This window comes from Tachysurus vachellii, chromosome 7 (assembly GCF_030014155.1).
Source record: "Tachysurus vachellii isolate PV-2020 chromosome 7, HZAU_Pvac_v1, whole genome shotgun sequence".
NCBI classification, from domain to species: domain Eukaryota; kingdom Metazoa; phylum Chordata; class Actinopteri; order Siluriformes; family Bagridae; genus Tachysurus; species Tachysurus vachellii.
In genome coordinates this window covers 23,421,651-23,443,244 of record NC_083466.1, presented here as the reverse complement: position 1 = coordinate 23,443,244, position 21,594 = coordinate 23,421,651, and the positions used below count along the sequence as shown (strand labels likewise).

Genomic DNA, 21,594 nt, shown 5'->3' with positions numbered 1-21,594 from the left:
ACTCCTTTCCCAACTATGTATTCAAACAATTGGGTAACCTCTCATTTTTATTAAAGTGTAATTATTCAATCGAAAAAATACCAGTTAAGCTTGTAAAATTTCATATACAGTACAAACTCTCATGGCATGGACACTGGCTTATACTGTAAGCATAATTTTTCACCTAGGAGATATTATATTTGGAACAACAAAGACATCCTATATAAAAATAAATTTTTAACTACTGGGTTGATATTAAATAAATATTATATTATATTAGTTAGTCAGCTTTTAAATAATGATGGAAATTTATTGACATATAGAGAAATTTTGAATAAATTTAAAATACCAGTTAGACCTAAAGAATTTGCTGTTGTAATGGATGCAGTTCCCCAAAAAGTATTGAATTTTACAGATATCAAGGGTAAAATATTTATTGGTAATACGAATATTTTACAAAATAGAGTCTCAAATAACTATATTAGGAATTTACTTAATAATATTGTTTATCCTCCAGCTTGTTTTTTCTGGTCTTCTGTGTTTGGGGATGTGAATTGGCGTAAAGCTTGGCGAACGGTGGATAAATTCTATGATAATAATAAAGTAAAAGAAGTCTCTTTTAAAATAACGCCTAGAATATACCCGGTAAAACATGTGCTGGAACGTTTTAAATTAGATATTGATTACTACTGTAATTTCTGTAAAGGTGAAAAGGAAACTGTTTTTTATTTGTTTATCTATTGCCTACATACAAAAATATTTTGGATTGAGATGGAGAATTTAATTAAGAAAAAATTGAACATTGAATTGCAGTTGAGTGGACTCGATATAATGATACACTTTAATGATCATGGGATTGAAAAAGAGAAGGCCTATTTCATACAATTGTTGTTATTAATGGGAAAATTTCACATTCATAAAATGAAGTGGTCTGACTCCAAACCAATTTTTTTTTTGCTTTATAAATGATTTCAAACTTTATTGTTCTGTTTTGTGTAATTGTCGAAGCAAAAAGGCAATTTGAGCTTATAATATTGTAAGCAGATATGATGTATAGGGTAGCTTCCTTTTCCTTTTGTTTGTTATAATTTTGTTCTTGTCCTCTGGCATTGTTATTTCTTTTATTTTAGTTGCTGTGTATTTGTACTTTAAGAATATATCTCATTGTATGAGATATATTGCAAGTATATTGCAAGTTATCACAAACGTTTGATTGCAGTTCTTGCTGCTAAGGGCGGCCAAACCAGTTATTAGTTTTAGGGGGGAAGCACTTTTTCTCACAGAGCCATGTGGGTTCAGATTTTGTTTTCCCATAATAATAAAAACCTTCATTTAATAACTGCATGTTGTGTTTACTTGTGTTATCTTTGACTAATATTTAAATGTGTTTGATGATCTGAAACATTAAAGTGTGACAAACGTGCAAAAAAAAATCAGGAAGGGGCCAACACTTTTTCACACCACTGTATATACATGTATTTGTGTTTTACTTACATATACCACATGTAATGACTTAATGTAGTCAGCTGTAGCAAACAATCACTGACCTGCTATTTGTTTCCTTTGAATTGTTAGTGTTCAGTTCTCCTGTAGTGAGCAGTAATAATGTATATATTCATGATTAAAAGTGACCAAGTGTTATTGATACTTAGAATTGTAGAATGTCAGTAGGACAAGATGAGTAATTAGTGAATTACGTGATTATGTAGATTTTAGTGGTAAATGACCCTATAGAACTTAATACAATGATCTACAGTATTAATTAAATTATTATAACAAACATCACACAAATTTATTATGCCACATAAGAAGGCCGAGTCGTACAGGACGCAATTGCATTTGACAGTTTATTAGGAACAGCTCAAGCAAAATATACAAAACTTCATATGGCATCAAAGTCAACAAGCAGGAAATTGTATGGTGATCAGCAAGAACAGAATTAGGTCAAAAACTGAATCAGTAAAGAATCAGGCACATTCAAAAAGTCTTTTAACAAAACCTATCTGCCCAAGTATTTACTTAAAAAAATAACAAAATTAAGATTTATTCCATTATATAGTATCAAACCATACTGCATATTTATCCCTGAGTAAATGCTAAATTGTATGAATGCTGGCTATATTCTGAAAATTATTATTCAATTAAAACAAACAGTATTTCATGATAATAATACAATCTAAGGTTTAAATAGTGAAAAGAAAATGCATAGGAGTAATAAAATACATCACGAAAAGAAATCACCTATAAAGCCTCACAACCACTCATTACTACATCATGACATGTATGTATGTGTTCTCTGTTGCACTGGAACCTGCTGTTATTTAAAAGATAGATGTTTTAGATAATGTTATAACCTGACACTCAGAAAGACGTTTCAGCTTCTATCACTCTGTATGGTCTGTTGTCCTCATCGGGTTCAGCTGAAAAATACATAATAAAGAACACTACCAATTAGCCTCTTATATAATGTTAGGGTTTAATTTTATGTCTAATGAAGAACACTGTGTTCTTACCTCGAGCTCTGTAACATTTCACTGCCAGAATGATGGTCACCAGCACATACAGGGAGGCTGTTGCTACACTGCTGAGGAGCTTCAGTACAGATGTTGGAGCTTTTCCATCTATAAAAATCATATATAAAGCATTAATGTATTGGACGTACATGACAAAAATGTCTACAACTTAAGATGTTACTTTCTTTATCAACATACAGCCATTTCTCTGTAACATTTAATTGAACATTAGGACTGTTAATATTTGCTCTTTTATCTGGAACCTGGCAGGTTAGTCACAGCCTATAGACAGTTTGTTGACTGTAGATCTCTAATTAACAAAGTGTTAATGCTTGAAATACAAGCCTTTGCAAGCCTTTAATAATCACACAGCATGATTCTCTGGTTTGTATTACTCTAAATACACTATAACGTGCTTATTTTACTCAAAAATAATGTCATGCTTATTGAGTTTTCTACACCTTTATTATCAAAATTAAATTCTTACTTTTTTTTTCTTGCAGTCAAGCTGCTAAAGATGCAATAAGTCTTAATCAATATTTTTAAAATGCTATAACAGAAAACTGACTCCAACACACAAGTTTTATTTAAATAAATATTTCTCACTTCTGACTGAAACCCAGCTTTTCGGTGACTCTCCTCTCTCTGGGTGTTTACAGTGGTAGAAACCTTCATCTGACTTTGAGACACTACTGATGATCATCTCTCCTGTAGTCTGGTTCTGGAGGATGGAATCATTTTTATAAAAATTAACACCAGAGTTTGAAGGTTTTTGTCTACTTAAACAGCGTAAAATCAGAGATTGTCCCTCAGTCACAGGATGGACAGGACTGTCCAGGACCACATCAGCTGCAAGAAAGATAAAGAAGACACTGAAAACATGAACTTTGCAATTCTACATTATTACTGTAACATGCATGCCTTTATAAAGTTTGGTAAACACATTGAATTCCTCTGTGAGATTTCCATGGATTGTTGTCTAACATGACATTTTAAATGGAGCAGAAAACACAACAGGGTATTTTATATTCTTAGAAAAAAAGGCTTCTAAAATGTACATTTCCTTGTCACTGTATTGGTATAGATTTTTTTTTCTATTACCTGGAAAGATACATGCACATGCAGATACATTTTTTTTTTTTTAATATTACCCCAAAAGCTTTCTATCTTGTACAGAGAAAGAGGGAAAGTTGAATATTCTGAGAAAATCAGGCTAATGAAAAATGTTGTTCAATATGAATTGCTGTCAGTCAGGTCTTCATGCTCCCCTGTCTGCCACACAATTAACCTCATACATCTTAATTTACCTCTTTTTCCTTTCTATAAAGGGGCCAAACTTCGAGAAATTCAGTCGAGAAGTCGAGTTATCGCTCTTTAAAGATCTGAAAAGTTAAATATCCTGGACAATCCAAAGGATTTTCTTGCTGTATTTTGGCTTTTTAAACGCTTTTTAAAAAAGAGGTGTGTTTTCAAATCCAGAAAATTGTGCTAAATGTTTTCACCCCCTCAAGATAAACTGAACCGATTACCTTTGGACAGCTGTAAGGTATGTAACGATGTGTTTATTGTGGATTATTTGATTATTTTGTCATTTTAGAGCTGATTTGTATCCAGTAAGCACCAGCTTTTAGCTCTATAGAGGGGAAGAGGCTCAGACTGGCATACAGTCATGTGCGCTGTGTCCTGTAGTTAGAGGTAAGAAGTTATACAATTGATTTCTGGAGTATGTAGGCTTCAATATGAAGGTTTAGATGGGGCTATTCTCCTTTAAATTGAAATGTTTTGTCAGACGGAATTTGTTTTGACTTTTTTGTGTGTTCCAGCTTCTATTGATTTGTAATAGATATACTTATTTTATATTTTTTAGATATACTTATTCATCTGCAGCAATCTCAACTGTTACCTTTATTTTGATGCCAGAATTCAAATACACCTTGTAGTTTTTGAGATATACCCATTTAAAGTAGAGCGTGTCATTTTCGTAAAACAGTCAGGAAAATAGGTTTAGAGCTTAAGATGAACATGACAGAAACTTAATAGCTATTTATAAATGTAGCTCATACAGTATGTTAAAGTGTTCCTCATTTACTCAGGTTATAAATATACATAACCAAGCAGTTATGTTAACTATAACAGTGTGACTCAGACAGCAGTAATCAGAGAACTACATGAGCTGGAGCATCTAACAGTTTGTTCATTTAAAGTATGAAATGTTAATCTGAAATGGATTGAAAATTGTCTGAAATGTTTTTTTGTTTGTTTGTTTGTTTGTTTGTTTGTTTGTTTTACTGCACTGCTGTCAATCACAAGATGATAAACTTTTCTTGTGATATTATTACAAGTAAGCCATCAAATCAATTGTTTACAGTACTTAAGAAGTGATTTGGTTTTGTGTATTAAATATTATTGATGAGAACTGATGAAATGACTCACTGTGCACTGTGATGTTAACAGAATTACTGCGTCCTCCAGATTCAGACTGACACCAATAAACTCCAGTGTGTGATGTAGAGAGGGAGCTGATGTTACATGTAGATCCTGAAACTGATGAACAATCGAACGATGTCTCATTATGTGTGTATCGTCTCACTGTCCATCCAGTAGAGTCACTCTGGTCCTCACAGCTCAGTGAGAGAGAGTCAGCAGTAAAGTGTTGAGTTCTGCTCGGTCTGATGATCAGAGACACTGGAGAAGATTCACCTGTTAATAATTATATTAATATTATTAGATTTCATTATAGGTCACGATTATATTAACATTTATTATTAAAAAGAAAGAAACTTAAGTTAATATATTAAACTATACATATAACCTAAAAGATGGTAGTAATGACAATAATTTACTGCATAAAAGTTCAAAAGATATCTAATGATCACATTTGAAGTGGTAAATCCACTGGGTTCTGGAGGGAAAAACATAAAGTGCTGTCTGTTTTCTTTCCTCTAGCAGACATATCACCTCATCACAGATTTAGTGTAAATCAGATGCAGCTGATAATGCTTTGTTGAGAACAGGATTATAAATATTTTGGTTCAGAGACTTTCTGAACTGTCTTTGACACTGAGCTCTTACACACATATCTCTGTGCTGCTGATATATTTCCACCAAATATAGTTATTGAAAGAGGTGGTGATTTCTATCCAGATGACTGCAGCAACATAACATTGCTGAACATGAAATCACAGTTAAATGTATAAGCTAGGGATGAGAGAGGATGTTTGTTGTTTTAGTAAAAGGTTGGACTTTGGTCAGAGTAAAATGGCAGCTAGACATTTCCCCCAAAGCGACAGCAACTAGGTTGGAAGAGAAAAAAAAAACTTTCAGTGTTTGCCCCTTCCCAATTTTTTTTTTGCATATATATATATATATATATATATATATATATATATATATATATATATATATATATATATATATATATATATATATATATATATAATACTGGCCTTTAGAGATATATGTTTGTGGTATTACAGACACTTGTACATTTTCTTTGTCACTAGGCATTTGAATACTTTAAAAAATCAGGATGGTAGTAAACTCTTGCTTAGTATTCGCCACACATAGAATTTCTCTCTCCTATCATCCTCTTCTTCCTCCTGCCCTCTTTCTCTCTCTGTTCCCATACACGCCACTACATTTGTCAGTTCATAACTCCTCATAGACAAAAGTCTTTAATCTCATTCTGTCAGATTTTACAGCCTCTTAAAATCAGTGGTTCACTATAAATGTTTGTCCCTCGTCCTCTTCACTCATTCTCACTCAGGCAGGTCTCACTGTGTTTAACTACCAGATCTACTGTTAACATGTTGCGTCCAGTGCGGTCTCTTACTCACCAATAACATTTACCCAGAGTACATCACTGTAGTCTGTGTAGTAGACTGGGTTTCTTATTCCAGCTCTGCACTTGTAATGACCTCCATCAGAGAGAATAACTGAACTGATGGTGTAGGAGTCTGTTTCAGTGGATTTAGTCTCAGTCCAATCTCTCCCTGTGTATTTGGACCAGTAAAACTTCCATCCAGCAGACTGTGGTGTCAGTGTACAGTACAGAGTCACTGAGTTTCCTGTCAGTACAGCTCCTTTAAGGCTTGATGTGAGTTGAGGTTTAGGTTTTGCTGTTAGAAATGAAACAGTTCATGATGTTAAATAGTCTGTAATACACTAATCACATTTACTGTGAAACATTATTACTGTCTCTGTGATGAAGCTAAACAATGTGCTGAAATTATTTTAGATTTTTTATTTAGACACATCATCAATAAACTGTGATTGAAGTGAGGGTCAGAAAATAACTGCTGTGTGATGATGATGCAGGTCTCTAATCTATCTCTATACTACAGTAATTTATTTTCTATGTGTATAGATTACAGAGTATTCCGATAATAAATGAAACAACAAAATGCAAATCTACACATAATCTATTTACTTGTAGACATAGTGGGGGCATTAACAAACGGTCTTGTTTTTAAAACTTTATACTTTAAAACTTTATAAAAATAAATGTGTTTGCCACAAAAAACATAAAAGTACATCATTACATATGCACGATCAGAAAATCGTGCATATGTAACGATGGTATGTAACGATGGTACATACTGTATAAGGTATGTAACGATGTGTTTATTGTGGATTATTTGTTTATTTTGTCATTTTAGAGCTGATTTATATCCAGTAAGCACCAGCTTTTAGCTCTATAGAGGGGAAGAGGCTCAGACTGGCATACAGTCATGGGCGCTGTGTTCTGTAGTTAGAGGTAAGAAGTTATACAATTGATTTCTGGAGTATGTAGGCTTCAATATGAAGGTTTAGATGGGGCTATTCTCCTTTAAATTTAAATTTTTTGTCAGATGGAATTTGTTTTGACTTTTTTTTTGTGTTACAGCTTCTATTGATTTGTAATAGATATACTTATTTTATATTTTTTAGATATACTTATTCATCTGCAGCAATCTCAACTGTTACCTTTATTTTGATGCCAGAATTCAAATACACCTTGTAGTTTTTGAGATATACTCATTTAAAGTAGAGCATGTCATTTTCGTAAAACAGTCAGGAAAATAGGCTTAGGGCTTAAGATGAACATGACAGAAACTTAATAGCTATTTATAAATGTAGCTCATACAGTATGTTAAAGTGTTCCTCATTTACTCAGGTTATAAATATACATAACCAAGCAGTTATGTTAACTATAACAGTGTGACTCAGACAGCAGTAATCAGAGAACTACATGAGCTGAAGCATCTAACAGTTTGTTCATTTAAAGTCTGAAATGTTAAGTAAACATCTGAAATGGATTGAAAATTGTCTGAAATGTTTTTTTTTTGTTTTTTGTTTGTTTGTTTTACTGCACTGCTGTCAATTACAAGATGATAAACTTTTCTTGTGATATTATTACAAGTAAGCCATCAATTAAATTGTTTACAGTACTTAAGAAGTGATTTGGTTTTGTGTATTAAATATTATTGATGAGAACTGATGAAATGACTCACTGTGCACTGTGATGTTAACAGAATTACTGCATCCTCCAGATTCAGACTGACACCAATAAACTCCAGTGTGTGATGTAGAGAGGGAGCTGATGTTACATGTAGATCCTGAAACTGATGAACAATTGAACGATGTCTCACTGTGTGTGTATCGTCTCACTGTCCATCCAGTAGAGTCACTCTGGTCCTCACAGCTCAGTGAGAGAGAGTCAGCAGTAAAGTGTTGAGTTCTGCTCGGTCTGATGATCAGAGACACTGGAGAAGATTCACCTGTTAATAATTATATTAATATTATTAGATTTCATTATAGGTCACTATTATATTAACATTTATTATTAAAAAGAAAGAAACTTAAGTTAATATATTAAACTATACATATAGCATAAAGGATGGTAGTAATGACAATAATTTACTGCATAAAAGTTCAAAAGATATCTAATAATCACATTTGAAGTGGTAAAACCACTGGGTTCTGGAGGGAAAAACATAAAGTGCTGTCTGTTTTCTTTACTCTAGCAGACATATCACCTCATCACAGATTCAGTGTAGATTCAATGCAGCTGATAATGCTTTGTCGATAATAGGATTATAAATATTTTGGTTCAGAGACTTTCTGAACTGTCTATGACACTGAGCTTGTACACACATATCTCTTTGCTGGTGATATATTTCTACCAAATATAATTGAAAGAGGTGGTGATTTCTATCCAGATGACTGCAGCAGCAAAAACAAACTTGCTGTTGCTTAACTGTGTCTCCAGACATGAAATCACAGTTAAAATGTATAAGCTAGGGATGAGAAAGGATGTTTGTTGTTTTAGTAAAAGATGGTAAGGGATTGGACTTTGGTCAGAGTAAAGTGGCAGCCAGACATTCCACCTAAAACAACAGAAACTAGGTTGGAAGAGGAAAAAAAACTTTCAGTGTTTGCCCCTTCCCAATTTTTTTTTGCATATATATATATATATATATATATATATATATATATATATATATATATATATATATATATATATATGTATATATATATAATACTGGCCTTTAGAGAGATAAGTTTCCGGTATTACAGACACTTGTACATTTTTATTGTCTATAGACATTTGAATACTTTAAAAAATCAGGATAGTAGTACGCTCTTGCATAGTATTTACCACACAAAGAATTTCTCTCTCCCATCATCCTCCTCTTCCTCCTCCCCTTTTTCTCTCTCTGTTCCCATACACACGACTACATTTGTCAGTTGATAACTCCTCATAGACAAAAGACTTTAATCTCATTCTGTCAGATTTTACAGCCTCTTAAAATCAGTGGTTCACTATAAATGTTTGTCCCTCGTCCTCTTCACTCATTCTCACTCAGGCAGGTCTCACTGTGTTTAACTACCAGATCTACAGTTAACATATTGCGTCCAGTGCGGTCTCTTACTCACCAATAACATTTACCCAGAGTACATCACTGTACTCGGTGTAGTAGACTGGGTTTCTTATTCCAGCTCTGCACTTGTAATGACCTCCATCAGAGAGAATAACTGAACTGATGGTGTAGGAGTCTGTTTCATTGTATTTAGTCTCAGTCCAATCTCTCCCTGTGTATTTGGACCAGTAAAACGTCCATCCAGCAGACTGTGGTGTCAGTGTACAGGACAGAGTCACTGAGTTTCCTGTCAGTACAGCTCCTTTAAGGCTTGATGTGAGTTGAGGTTTACGTTTTGCTGTTAGAAATGAAACAGTTCATGATGTTAAATTGTCTGTAATACACTAATCACATTTACTGTGAAACATTATTACTGTCTCTGTGATGAAGCTAAACAAAGTGCTGAAATTATTTTAGATTTTTTATTTACTGTAGACACCATCAATAAACTGTGATTGAAGTGAGGGTCAGAAAATAACTGCTGTGTGATGATGCAGGTCTCTAATCTGTCTCTATACTACAGTAATTTATTTTATATGTGTATAGATTACAGAGTATTCTGATAATAAATGAAACAACAAAATGCAAATCTACACATAATCTATTTACTTGTAGACATAGTGGGGGTATTAATGGGGGTACAAATGGTCTTATTTTTAAAACTTTATACTTTAAAACTTTATAAAAATAAATGTGTTTGCCACAAAAAACATAAAAGTACATCATTAATTTTATTTGAACACATTACAGTAATTCGAGATCTCATAATTCTCACTAGGAGGTCTAATTAACATTCTGTATTTCCCAATCTACTTTAATCACCTGCTTATTTACACTTTTAATAAAAACATCATTAATGCACATATAATCCATCACATGTATCCACATACTCAGCTGTTTGTTTTGTCAGGAAAGGCTTCAAAGATGACAGAATAATGACCTGTTCCTCTTCCTCACCTGATTTAAACCAAACTGAGCTCTTCTCAAGTGTGAGATTTACAGTGAGGGAAAATAATATAGATCTCTGAACAGTATCTGGGAGGCTGTGGTGTCTGCTTCATCTAAAATAAGTCATGAACAAATAAAGACACTATTTCTATGGATGAGAGGCTCATGAAAGTCACTGAAAAGAAGGATGTCTATACTGGAGACTGAACACTATGAAAAGCCAAAAACATTGTCCAAAATTTCTTGTTTGATATTTCACTTTTAAATAAGTGAAAATCCTTATAATAATATAATAGTGTAATAACTGTACACAATGAAAATTGTGTGAAATGAAAATAAAATGAAATAAAAAAATAACTGTTAGCAGTGTATTTCTTCAAAAGTAAAATTACTCATGACAAACATAAATACCCTAATAATTATGTACTGTATGCAGTGTAGATAGTGTTGTTTTAAAAGATTGCATTGTTGTTACATTATTACATAGTTCATATGCAGTACATTGAATAAATAGAATTAAAATGATGATCAAACTGTTAATTTGCTTTTGATGATGTTTATAAATTGTGTCTTAAATTCTGAGCCATACTGCAGTCATTAGTGTTGTTTTAAAATCTCATTCAATCATTCAATCATTTCTGTTAAATCACATCAGTGAAACTTATAAATATATATATATATATATATATATATATATGAAAGTGACAGTTTCTCCAGTAAACACAATGTCATGGTCAGCTGGCTGTACTTTCACTTCAGGCTTTGGTCTTGCTATAGAAAGATCACAAAAATGTAAACATATCCAGAATCAAGTAAATATATTATATATTTATATTATTACAAATAAAAATGAGAACAATAAAATAATTAGGTTTTTATTGTTTTCCTAACAGTAAACCTGTGAAAAAAAACATGACACACCTGTAACTGTAACTGTGGCTGGTTCACTCTTCTCTGAGTAGTACTTTCCTCTGCGTGCTATACAGTAGTAATTTATTCGTCCTTCATAAGAGACTGGCACAGTGTGTGTTTTGGTGTCTGAGGCTCCAATGTAATGGGAATTCCATTTCTGACCTTCGTACCAGAGAAACGTCCATCCAGTGGACATCAGATTACAGCTCAGAGTAACATTGTCTCCAGTGTAGACGGAGCTCTGAGGAGTCACAGTCACAGTCGGTTTGTGTTTTCCTGTTGATATAAAATGATGAAGAGCTGTATTTGATTAACTATTACAACATAACCAGTAGTTTAATATTTGTGCCTAATTAAGCAATTAGTTACAGTGTTTATTTGTAAAGGTTCCACATTGTTTATATGCAGAAAATGATTTAAAATGAATAAATAAAAATAAACATTGAACTGATATATAAAAGTCACTGAATTGCCCCATTGAATTTCTTTTCCACATCTTTTATAAATTGTGTCTCATGTTATGAACCATATTACACACATTAAGTCTTTTTTCTTTTCTTTTTTCTTTCTTTCTTTAAAAAAATAATAAAAAATCTGATTCAGTCATTTAACTGTTTACTGTAAAATCACAGTAGTGAAAGTTGAAAATCATGACAGGAATCATCTTGACTATTAAGTAATTATTAATTAATGTCAAATATTTGTAAATTATTTGTTTAAATAATAACAGTAAAAATGTCACTACAATCAGAATAGCTAATAAGTTGTAAGAGGTCTAAGTAACATTCTGTATTTCCAGTCTACCGTAATCACCTGCTTATTTACACATTTAACACATAAAACAACATTTAATACACATATAATCTATCAGTGCTTCATTTAAACAGAGCTGTGGGGCATTTCATCCATCCATTCATACATCCATCATACTTCTGCTTTTCCTGTCACAATTAACATGAACACTGAGCTGTTCCAACTTATCTACCCATGTCTGAATATATAGAAAATTATTAAATTATAAACATCCAAAGATAATTTGAACTTACTTCATGCTTATTTTGTGATAGTTTAATATTCTTTAAAAACACCATAAATAGCCATTTTAGAATCTTTTTTTTTTTTTTTTAAACAAAAAAACAAATACACAATGTTTGTGTGTAATTTGTCTGCATGAAGAAATTTTCAGATCAATGTTTTGGGATGCTATGATGCTATGCTAACTCTGTTGTATAACTGCTTGTCTGTTTTGCTTGTTGAAATTTGACATGCTGATGTCTTGCCCAGGTCTCTTGAAAATGGGATTTTTAATCTCAGTGAGATTTTACCTGGTTAAATGGACTTAAATCAAATAATCAATAAAACATCTGAACACACCTCTTAAATGATGTCATATAAATGAAGCCATGTCACTTCTATCAAACACTTCCACTGAAATTATCCTATTATATTTATACTTTGACATCTTATAATGTTGTGAGTTCAGTTTTAGGTTTTTCTGTTAGAGAATGTAGCTGCCGCTAGAGGCAACTCTCATTATATATGCATTCAGTTAATAATATGCACTTTACAGTTTTAAGTAAATAAATGGTTAAAATGTTCAAATAATAATTAGAATAAAACAGGAATATATTTTTGTTTGTTAGTTTATTTATGTTCTTAGTTAAAACCATAGAAGGGTGAGAGGGAACATAGAATTTTGTTTCACTGGGGAATTATTTAATTGTTGCTATCACTTCCGGGGGGGTAAATGCAGAAAAGACGCACGAGGTACGTGCTAATGTGCATACAAGTTGCACTTGTAAGAAGTGTTAAGTTTATTGCTGCTCTTTGGGTTAAAGGAGAAGAAACTATAACCTTCAAGTTTATTCTTCTTGAGTTAGAGAGGCCAATGAGGTATGTGTTTATGTATAATTAGCCAATTTTAGTGTATTTTCTGACTTGTTGAATGTGCACTTTATTTAAGTTATGTATGTCCTTCTGTAGTTCTGACGGCATTTGGGCATTTGGGAATTTTCGCATCTTTGGAATTTCGACACTATCGGCATTATTGGCATTATTGGAGCATAAGGCTACAAGACATGTTGAAGACTTGTCCAAAATAAATGTCTGTTAAAAACCAAGAACGACCTGAGCCTTTTATTCAACTCGAGGGGAGTAACAGTCAGAACTCAGCCTGTTCGTGCTGGAGGAGAACAAAGCCGTGCCAGTCGCAGCGGAGCTGTAAACGAGCGCTCGTTAAACTCGTTAAAGTGGTGACGTCGCTCTCAAGCATCAAAAGAAAAGACTGCATGCACACAAGTACCAAACCAGCGTTATCCGGGTCCAAGAGTGCAGCGTGGTTAAGCTAAGAAGTAACGCATTTAAAACAAGTTAAATGTGAAGATTAACCTTGCTAACTTTTAAGGGGACTCTGTTACTAAGAATTTAAATGAGTACTGTGCTGTGGTAAAAATATAAGCCCAAGCTTAATTTATTGCTTGTTTAACATAAGGTGATTGTTGCTAAGCTTATTTCAAGTTAACTTCTAGCATTTTGCTAATTTAAGGGTACAGCAAGGTATTCAAATGTTAAGTCTTTACTGTTTCATTTTTGATATTGAAGGTCATTTGTCTTTTTATTTTCTAACAAGTGAAAAGCTCTAATTTCTAATTTTGATTTATGGTGTTTGACACACATTTAAGTTTATCTTTAAAGAGTGAAGTACTTTAAATTCATAAGTACATTTAAGAGCAGGATAGTACTTTGTTAAGTTAAAGTCACAAGTAACAAAGTTTAAAGTACACTAGAGTAGTGACATGGCTGATCGAGAAGACTGTGATACTGAAGCTGTGGAGTTACAGCAACAAGTAAGTCCTGATGAGGAAGCTCTGGACACAAGCCCACAAGAGCCAAGCACAAGTCAAGCTGCTAAAGAAGAGAGCTTGAGGAAAAGCCAAAGAGTTCGGAAACTCACTGAAAAGGGCCAAGCACTGCATGAAGAAAAGGCAAATAAGCTTAAAATGTGCTTTAAGGCAAGCTATGATGAATGGAAAGTCACTGCTAAACAGGTTAAAGAAGCACTTGACGCACCTGTCAGTACAAAGTTATATGATCACCATGTTCGGATCCAATATACCTCAGCAGAAGTCAAACAAGCCTATGACAAGCTGTGCAGTCATGAAACTCCTGACGGAGACACTCGTCGCAGAATGGATACTTGTGATGCTGTTTCTCAAAAGGTCATACAACAAGTTCAAGAATGTCTGGTAGAAGGTGAAAATGTAAAAGATTCAGCAAAGAGATCAACTCGCTGTAGTGAAGCTGGTTCAGTGTTCAGCTCAGCAGCATCCCAAAAATCTAAATGCTCAAGACATACAGCATCCTCTCATAGATCCGAAGGTTCACGGAGTACATATTCAAGTTTAAGCAGGTTGTCTGTAAAGAAACAAGAAGCAGCAGCTGAACTAGCTGCAACTGAAGCCGCTCTGAAAGTTATGGAGGAAATGGACCGTGAAAGAAACGAGCTTGAAAATCTTGAAGTAGAAAACCAACAAAGGTTAGCAAAACAAGAAGCAGAAAATGCTGAAAGGCTAAAGGCATTAGAACAGAAGCGAAGAGAGCTAGAACGTCTAGAAACTGTAAGGAAGATGAATGCTGCCAAAGCACGACTAAACGTGTATGAGCAAAACTCAGACGAAGAAATCTCAGAACTCTTGCATGATGATGCTAATCAAAGGAAACCTGTTTCAAAGCCAGTAAGTCTGCCTGAACATCAGTTCACACCCTCACAACCCACTGCAAATCTGCAACAGTTTTCTACTCCACAACAGACCACAAGGTCGCAACTTACAACCAATGCTACACAAGAAGATAGCATTACAGCACTTGCTAGAGCTTTAGCAGAGTCCATTAATATAAGCCGTCTACCAGTGCCAGAGCCTGCTGTTTTCAATGGCGACCCTCTCAAATATAGGGATTGGAAAATGTCCTTTCAGACACTAATAGACCGGAAAAACATTCCACTGAATGAAAAGATCTACTACCTCCGCAAGTATGTTGGCGGACAAGCCAGAAGAGCTGTTGAGTGTTACTTTCTGCTGGGTACAGATCCAGCATACTATGCAGCATGGGACACTCTGGAGGAGAGATATGGAAGTTCATTTGTAATCGCCAAAGCCTTCAGAGATAAGCTAGCATCATGGCCAAGGATCGGTGCAAAGGACAGTACTGAGTTACAAGAGTTCTCAGACTTTCTCAGAGGCTGTGAAGCTGCTATGCTACAAATCAAGAGTCTTGAAATCCTAAATGATTGCAGCGAAAATCAGAAAATGCTAAGCAAGCTTCCTGATTGGCTGACAGCAAGATGGAATAGGAAAGTCATTGAGATTGAAGAGCAGTGCGGTTCTTTTCCAACATTCAGTAACTTTGTCAACTTTGTCACAAGAGAAGCCAGGATAGCATGCAACCCAGTAACGTCACTCCATGCACTCAAGGGAGGTGACTCAGAGAAGGTTAAGCCTACAAAGATTCGCAGCGCCGGAGCTAAGGTGCTGACAAGCAGTGCAGAAGAGAAACCAAATTCAAAGAAATGTGTCTTTTGCGAGAGATTAAACCATGATATTCACATATGTCGAAGGTTCATGCACAAACCAATAACCGAAAGAGTCAAGTTTATACAAACAAAGGGACTGTGTTTTGGATGCCTTAACTTTGGACACCATTCAAAGAAATGTAGAAAGAGAAGTGTTTGTGACGCATGTAAAGGAAAACACCCAACCTGTTTACATGAGGAACGGGACACAGAAAGCATAAAGAATAAAGAAAGCAAAAGCATAAAGGACGCAAAGGAAATCAAACAAAGTAAAGAAGCACCAAATGAGACAATATCACACCGTGTAGTCCAAAACGACAGTAGTGACCTCACATCCACAATCATTCCAGTTTGGTTATCCACGATAAGCAACCCAGAACACGAAATCCTGCTGTATGCCCTTTTATACAGCCAGAGCGACAGCACATTCATTCTACAAGAAAAGGCAGATGCTCTAGACTCTGAAAGGAAAAATATACAGTTAAAACTTTCTACGTTATCAACCAGAGATACGGTCATTCCAAGTGAAAAGCTGTCTGGTCTACAAGTCAGAGGCTTCAATTCTTCGAGAAGAATCCCTCTTCCTGTAACTTATACAAGAGAGTTTATTCCTGCTAATTTCAATCACATCTCCACTCCCAAGACAGCAAGAGCATGGCCGCACCTAGAGCACCTTGCAGAAGAGATCGCCCCTCTCATAGAATTCGATGTTGGCCTGCTCATAGGTTACAACTGCTCACAAGCTCTGTTACCCAGAGAGGTTGTGTCAGGAAAGGACAATGACCCATTTGCGCAAAGAACAGACCTGGGCTGGACAATAGTTGGTGGTGCCGACCCTTGCGTTGACTATGGTGATGCAATTGGAAGCAGCCACAGGATCATTGTCAAGGAAGTGACACCTAGTCAGTCATCAGACCAGTTGCCAAATGAAGTCCATTACATTTGTCATACACAAGTCAAAGAAATAGTCACACCACAAGATGTGATTAAAGTCCTGGAGTCAGACTTCAACAAAAGAAAGGTGGAAGATTCTCACTTCTCCCAAGAGGATCTGCGCTTCATTTCTATAATGGAAGAAGGTGTAAAAATGAAAGCAGATGGCCATTGTGAGCTACCTTTGCCATTCAAAGAAGACCGGCCAATTCTGGAAGACAATAAGAGCTGTGCAGAACACCGACTCAAATGTCTTAAGAAAAGACTTGAAAGGGACAAACAATATCACAACGACTATACAACCTTCATGAACGAAACAATAGAGCGTGGAGATGCAGAAAGGGTCCCACCTAAAGAATTGAACAAAAGCCCTGCCTGGTACATTCCGCACCATGGGGTATATCACCCTCAAAAGCCTGGAAAAATAAGAGTAGTGTTTGATTGCTCAGCAAAGTATAAGGGCGTGTCATTAAACGATTACCTGCTCACAGGGCCAGAGCTAACCAACACCCTGATAGGTGTATTGTGTCGGTTTCGCAAAGGTCCTGTAGCTGTGATGTGTGACATAGAATGTATGTTTCATCAATTCAGAGTCAGAGCTGAAGATCAAGATTACTTTTGCTTCCTGTGGTGGGACAAAGGAGATTTTCACTCAAGTCCATCAGTCTACCGAATGTGAGTTCATTTGTTTGGAGCTGCCTCTTCACCAGCCTGCGCAAACTTTGGTCTCAAGTACATCGCAGCACAAGGTCAAGGCAAGTTCAGTGAAGCAACTATAAGATTCATAGAAAGAAACTTTTATGTGGATGATGGCCTTATTAGTTTCTTCTCAGCAGAAGAGGCTATTAGTCTAGTCCATGAAGCGAAACAACTCTGCAGTACTGGAAAATTGCGACTGCACAAGTTCATTTCCAACAGTTCACAAGTTCTGGACTCTCTTCCTAAAGAAGATTGTGTAGAGATGGTAAGAAACCAAGACCTAGCCCTGGGTGAGCAACAGATTGAAAGAGCCCTAGGAGTTAAATGGGAGGTCACCTCAGACCAGCTTCAGTTTCGAATAGTTGTGAATGAATGTCCACTTTCCAGACGTGGAGTCTTGTCAACTGTAGCCTCCGTCTATGACCCACTTGGGTTTGTGGCACCTTTCGTTCTACTTGGCAAGCAAATATTACAGCAAATGTGTCGTGACAAGTCAGACTGGGATGAACCACTCTCAAAAGAACTCAAGCCACGGTGGGAGTCCTGGCTTCTAGATCTAAAGAACCTCGCTCATGTCAAAATTGATCGCTGCTATCTTCCAGCAGATTTTCAAGAAGTTCAGAGATATGAACTCCACCATTTTTCAGATGCAAGTGTTACAGGATATGGTGTTTGTACCTATTTAAGATCAATCAGTAAATTAGGACAAATCCACTGCTCACTTGTCATTGCCAAGTCCAGAGTATCACCCACCAAGGTAACCACTGTGTCAAGACTGGAATTGTCTGCTGCAGTAGTAGCAGTACGTGTAAGTGACATGCTCAAGGGAGAACTGGAGTTGGAAAATGTCCAAGAATTCTTCTGGACGGATTCGCAAGTTGTCTTAGGGTATATAAACAATGAAGCGAGGCGTTTTCATGTCTTTGTTGCGAACTGTATTCAGCGCATCAAGGAAAGTACTAAACCAACACAATGGAAGTATGTCACATCAGAAGACAACCCTGCAGACCATGCATCTCGAGGACTCAAATCTGAAGGGTTCATTGCTTCCAACTGGTTTAGCGGTCCAAGTTTTCTCTGGCAAGATCAACTTCCCAGTGGAGAGATTAAGGTGGGAGAACTTGACACGGAGGACCCAGAAATACGCAAAGTTCTTGTTTACCACACTTTAACAACAGTAGATTCTTTGGTAGAACGCTTCCTGAAATTCTCCAGCTGGACAAGGCTAATTAAAGCTATTGCAAGACTTACCAGATTTGTAAAGGAGTTTAAAGGTTCAATGAAGAGGACTAACGAAGCTACAAGTCTCGATGAAAGGCAAGAAGCTGAACTTACAATCATTACCATTGTCCAAAGATCTGTTTTCTCTAAAGAAATCAAAGAACTTCAGTCCCAAAAGGAGTTATCTACTAAAGACAAGGCAAGCAGATTGTATCGAGTCAATCCCTTCCTGGACGACAAGGGCATCCTTAGAGTGGGAGGTAGATTAGAGCATTCAACTTTACATCCACACATCAAGCATCCAGTAATCTTGCCAAAAACCAGCCACATCACCAAGTTACTGATTGATCACTATCATCAGCAAGTGAGACATCAAGGGCGTGTCATGACCATAAACCAACTAAGATCTAATGGCATATGGATTCTTGGCTGTAGTCGAGCAGTATCATCGTTTATCTACAACTGTGTCAAATGCAGGAAATTCAGACGTCGAACAGAGGAACAAAAGATGGCAGACCTGCCTAGTGAAAGAATGGAGACAACTCCTCCCTTTACTTACTGTGGGATGGACTGTTTCGGCCCGTTCTATACTAAGGAGGGAAGAAAGGAACTAAAACGCTATGGACTGCTGTTCACTTGTTTGTGTTCTTGTGCAGTACATATAGAGTTACTTGATGATTTATCTACTGATGCATTCCTCAACTCACTTTGTGCTTTCATTGCTCTACGCGGAAACATCCGTCAACTGCAATCAGACCAAGGCACCAATTTTGTTGGAGCAAGGCGTGAGTTCTTGGAAACAGTAAAAGAAATGGATCAAGAATCCCTGAAACAACTAGGCTGCGAGTTTGTCATGAACCCACCCTCTGCTAGCCATATGGGTGGAGCTTGGGAAAGGCAAATCCGAACAATCAGGAGTGTGTTAACATCCATCCTGGATCAGTCATCCCGAACACTTGACGATTCATCCTTAAGAACCTACCTGTATGAAGTCATGGCAATCGTAAACAGCCGACCTATAACAGCACACCTGCTCAACGATCCTACTGGACCTCAGCCACTTACACCCAACCTTCTCTTGGCAATGAAATCATCAATAATACTGCCTCCACCAGGAGATTTTGTAAAGGAAGACCTTTACCTCCGTAGAAGATGGCGTAGAGTGCAGTATCTAGCCAATGAATTTTGGCAAAGATGGAGAAAGGAGTATCTGTTGAGCTTACAACAAAGGCAGAAGTGGCACAAGACAAACAGAAATGCGAAGGTCAATGACGTAGTGATTATACAAGATGATACAACACACAGAAATGATTGGAAACTGGCTAAAGTTACTGCTGTGTACCCAAGTGAAGATGGATGCGTACGAAAGGTGCAGTTGCTAATCAGTGACTCTGCATTAGATGACCATGGGAAGAGACTAAGTAAACCAGTTCATCTAGTAAGACCAATCCACAAGACTGTCACATTGTTAGAAGCAGATTAGGACAGTTCATAAGTTCATTTTGGAAATCACAAGTGATTTGGTGGGAGTGTAGCTGCCGCTAGAGGCAACTCTCATTATATATGCATTCAGTTCATAATATGCACTTTACAGTTTTAAGTAAATAAATGGTTAAAATGTTCAAATAATAATTAGAATAAAACAGGAATATATTTTTGTTTGTTAGTTTATTTATGTTCTTAGTTAAAACCATAGAAGGGTGAGAGGGAACATAGAATTTTGTTTCACTGGGGAATTATTTAATTGTTGCTATCACTTCCGGGGGGGGGCGCTAATGTGCATACAAGTTGCACTTGTAAGAAGTGTTAAGTTTATTGCTGCTCTTTGGGTTAAAGGAGAAGAAACTATAACCTTCAAGTTTATTCCTCTTGAGTTAGAGAGGCCAATGAGGTATGTGTTTATGTATAATTAGCCAATTTAAGTGTATTTTCTGACTTGTTGAATGTGCACTTTATTTAAGTTATGTATGTCCTTCTGTAGTTCTGACGGCATTTGGGCATTTGGGAATTTTCGCATCTTTGGAATTTCGGCATTATTGGCATTATTGGAGCATAAGGCTACAAGACATGTTGAAGACTTGTTTAACACAAATGTCTGTTAAAAACCAAGAACGACCTGAGCCTTTTATTCAACTCGAGGGGAGTAACAGAGAAGAAACACACAGTTCAGGAGTAATGTAATCTTTACTACACTAATCAGATTTAAAATGAAAAGATTTTCTGTCTCTGTGATGTTACTGATCTCAGAAAAACAATAACTAGACCTACATCTTTTACTACTATTATGTTACTTTACTAGTGTAGCCTATTGTTCTATTTGTAGCACAGTTAAAAATGCATAAGGAAGTTGTAATAAATAAATAAATACAGTTGCTGGTCAATTGACAAATGCATAAAATGTATAAATGTTTATTTTTTATAAAACTTTTTTATAAAAGTTGTTAATTTTTAAGTGCTCATTTTCTAGAAAATATACATGATTAATTGGGCTTTTATAATTGTTTTAAACCAGATGCTGTCGGTTACGAGGAGAGAAAGAGTGAGAACACAAAGAATTGAAGAGAGGAGCAAGATGCCAAGCCAACCAGTCAGAGACCAAGAGCCACATTTTTTACTGTGTTACCGCAAAGAGCGACATTATACACATGGGCACATATGAGCATCACCTTTTTTCCCTGCCATTTTGAGAGCAAACTTGAGACAAATTGTTTACTCAAATGATCTTGCTCCTACTGGGAATCTTTGAGGTATTTTCATCCCACTCACATGTGCGTTTGACGAAAATACCGTGGTGGAAAAAAACGCTGTGCAGACACGAAAGATGCTTCCTATTTAAATACATTAGATCAAAAGTCTGTGCTTTTTGACACGTTAAAAAAGGGAGCTCCGTCTACGCGAACACGAATCAAATAGATTA

General features: G+C 35.8%; 1 protein-coding gene across 1 annotated transcript in view; it reads right to left on the bottom strand.

Annotated features, from left to right (window-relative positions):
• Positions 1 to 1,812: 1,812 nt before the first annotated feature.
• The window catches only part of LOC132848919 (immunoglobulin superfamily member 1-like), a 324,244-nt gene continuing 304,462 nt past the window's right edge, over positions 1,813 to 21,594 (bottom strand). Inside the window, exons 16-20 of the mRNA XM_060875012.1 lie at positions 6,329 to 6,610; positions 4,926 to 5,192; positions 3,099 to 3,341; positions 2,493 to 2,600; positions 1,813 to 2,399 (exon numbers count right to left, since the gene is read on the bottom strand). Coding sequence (XP_060730995.1) covers positions 2,341 to 2,399; positions 2,493 to 2,600; positions 3,099 to 3,341; positions 4,926 to 5,192; positions 6,329 to 6,610 — 959 coding nt within the window. The 3' untranslated portion in view covers positions 1,813 to 2,340. The remainder of the gene's footprint in view (positions 2,400 to 2,492; positions 2,601 to 3,098; positions 3,342 to 4,925; positions 5,193 to 6,328; positions 6,611 to 21,594) is intronic.